This window comes from Elgaria multicarinata, chromosome 1 (genome assembly GCF_023053635.1).
Source record: "Elgaria multicarinata webbii isolate HBS135686 ecotype San Diego chromosome 1, rElgMul1.1.pri, whole genome shotgun sequence".
NCBI classification, from domain to species: domain Eukaryota; kingdom Metazoa; phylum Chordata; class Lepidosauria; order Squamata; family Anguidae; genus Elgaria; species Elgaria multicarinata.
Genome location: NC_086171.1, coordinates 80,256,622 through 80,258,738, shown reverse-complemented (window position 1 = coordinate 80,258,738; position 2,117 = coordinate 80,256,622). Strand labels below are relative to the sequence as shown.

Below are 2,117 nucleotides of genomic sequence, written 5' to 3'. Positions count from 1 at the left end.
AAAACAACAACCCCCCTATTAGAGGTGGCTTTTATTGTGAAACTCATTACATGATATACAGCATTGTGATGTTTGGAACATATCTGATCTATGTCTGTACATATTCTTCTGGGTTTTTAAAGATTGCACCACCATCCGGTCATTTCTTTCCAAGTTTCGAGAATACAAGTCTTGAATCTGTCCAAATGTTAAACCCTTTGAGCGCTGTTGAAGAAAAAATATACAGTGGTACCCACAAACCATCGAATCTGGGGCTTGAACTTGTCTTGGTTGATACACAATCTTGGTTGCATTTTTTCTTAAAAATGACAAAATAGTTTTAGGAAATTGTTCATAGTTGGGGGGATGACCGTAGGAATCAAAAAATTCCCCTCCCGTGCCTTCTGTCAAGTAGATAGCCAACCAATGCTCTCCAGGTAATTTATGAGGATGTGTGTTCACCACCAATGATACAGGTCTCTGTTGTAACCGCAGTCTGGGTAGAATGTCGCAGGGAAACACGCCATAGAATGACCGTTTAGTATGGGGGTTTGAACTGAGTTCATGTGCTAACTGGATGCTATCCATGTTACATATAGTCAAAAACAACATTCCGGCGGTTATTAATCTGTATTAAGCTATCAAAAACTCCATAGACAATCATATTTATAGTGTCAGGCAGGGCTCTACTAAAGCGAAATTCAGCCCTCAGGTTTCCTGTTTTAATCAAAGAATAGTGGTCACCCCCCTCTTGATCGGGGGTTAGATCAAATGCAAACAGGGTGTAACCTCTGGCATACTCTTCACGGTTAATTAAAAGCGCCCGGTCTTTCATGTGTTTGCCAGCCGCCTGTACAAGGCTCATGTATTCTCTGACACAATTTCCGTCCTCAAAACACGGTTGAAAAGGTTTGGTGGGTATCTGTTCTCCATCCAGGTAAAGGGCCGCGAAATTGGTATTAAAATGTTGAAAATTAAATGGGTTTTTATGATAATCACCGCTATAAGAGTCATTGTCGACCATACCGATAATAACTTGCTTAGGTAATTGACCCAAAAACAGGTTTTCCTGATTGGCTACACGGCTCCCTCTAGGAATGCTAAACACTTTCATGCTGACACGGTCCACAGGATATTTGGCGTTAGAGGTCAGCAACGCTTCGGCATGGCCCAGACGTACACCTGGAGGTACTCTGACTTTTTTAACAAAAAGTGAGGCTGCCACAATCTGAAGTTTGAAAGGCCTATCTGCAACGTCAGACATTAAGCAGAAGGCATCTTTGCTCCGGGTAAGTTTGATTTTCACATCAACCCCATTTAAGAGCAGCTTTTCTTGGAAAAACAGGTCGGAGTGGAGATGACCCAATAGATCTATCTTCCTGCTTTGCGCGGTCAGATTTGCCCTTCTAATAAAACCAGTATTATCTCCCTCCAGATCCGCAGATTCATGTTCGCCAGCGATATCTTTGAAAAACAAGGCTGTAGAGAATTGTGTCTCCAAGGTAGCCTGACTGTAGTTTAGCACAGCTTCAAAATACCCTCGATAGGGATAGGAATTGTTGCTTTGGCTTATTAAACGATCGCCAAGTGTCACATCCAGCTGACTAAAGAGGGATGCTATTGGATAATTCACCAGGCCTACCTCCTCATTTACAGCGAGGTTGGTTCCGTCAGGATTGACAATTTTGCAACACACATAAAGCAAAGTGTTATTTAAGTCCATATAATCTTCCCCATTCCCTGGAATGTAGAAATCCAGTGGTGCAGAGTCTGAAAGGGCAGAGAGAGGGGGTACCTCTATAAACAGGCTTCTCTCAATACTGGTCTGTGTTGGGCCAATGTTGAATAAATCAAGTTCAGATTTAGCGCATTCTTCAGAGCCGCAGTGGATGAAAGCCATGGCGATGATTTTAAAATATATCTCTTTTAGCTGTAACAGACCGTCGTCTCTTTGATACAACACGTCTCTTCTGACGTTTCTTTCCTCTTGGTCGTTTTCTTTTAAGGGGGCGGGGTGGTCCAACCAATCTAACCCGTGAGGCCTTTCTTTTTAGAGGGCCCCGCCTTTTAATGTACAGCAGGCCTGATCCGTCTTGCGGTGTTGGGGTGTTCACTCTGTTCAAAACCTCATGTGTAAC

At 43.0% G+C, this 2,117-nt stretch overlaps 1 protein-coding gene across 1 annotated transcript; it reads right to left on the bottom strand.

The window, feature by feature from the left end:
* Positions 1-568: 568 nt before the first annotated feature.
* LOC134397737 (uncharacterized protein F54H12.2-like) lies at positions 569-1,879 on the bottom strand. Its single transcript, XM_063124690.1, has one exon. The coding sequence runs from the start codon at positions 1,877-1,879 to the stop codon at positions 569-571; it is 1,311 nt and encodes a 436-aa protein (XP_062980760.1).
* Positions 1,880-2,117: the final 238 nt, after the last annotated feature.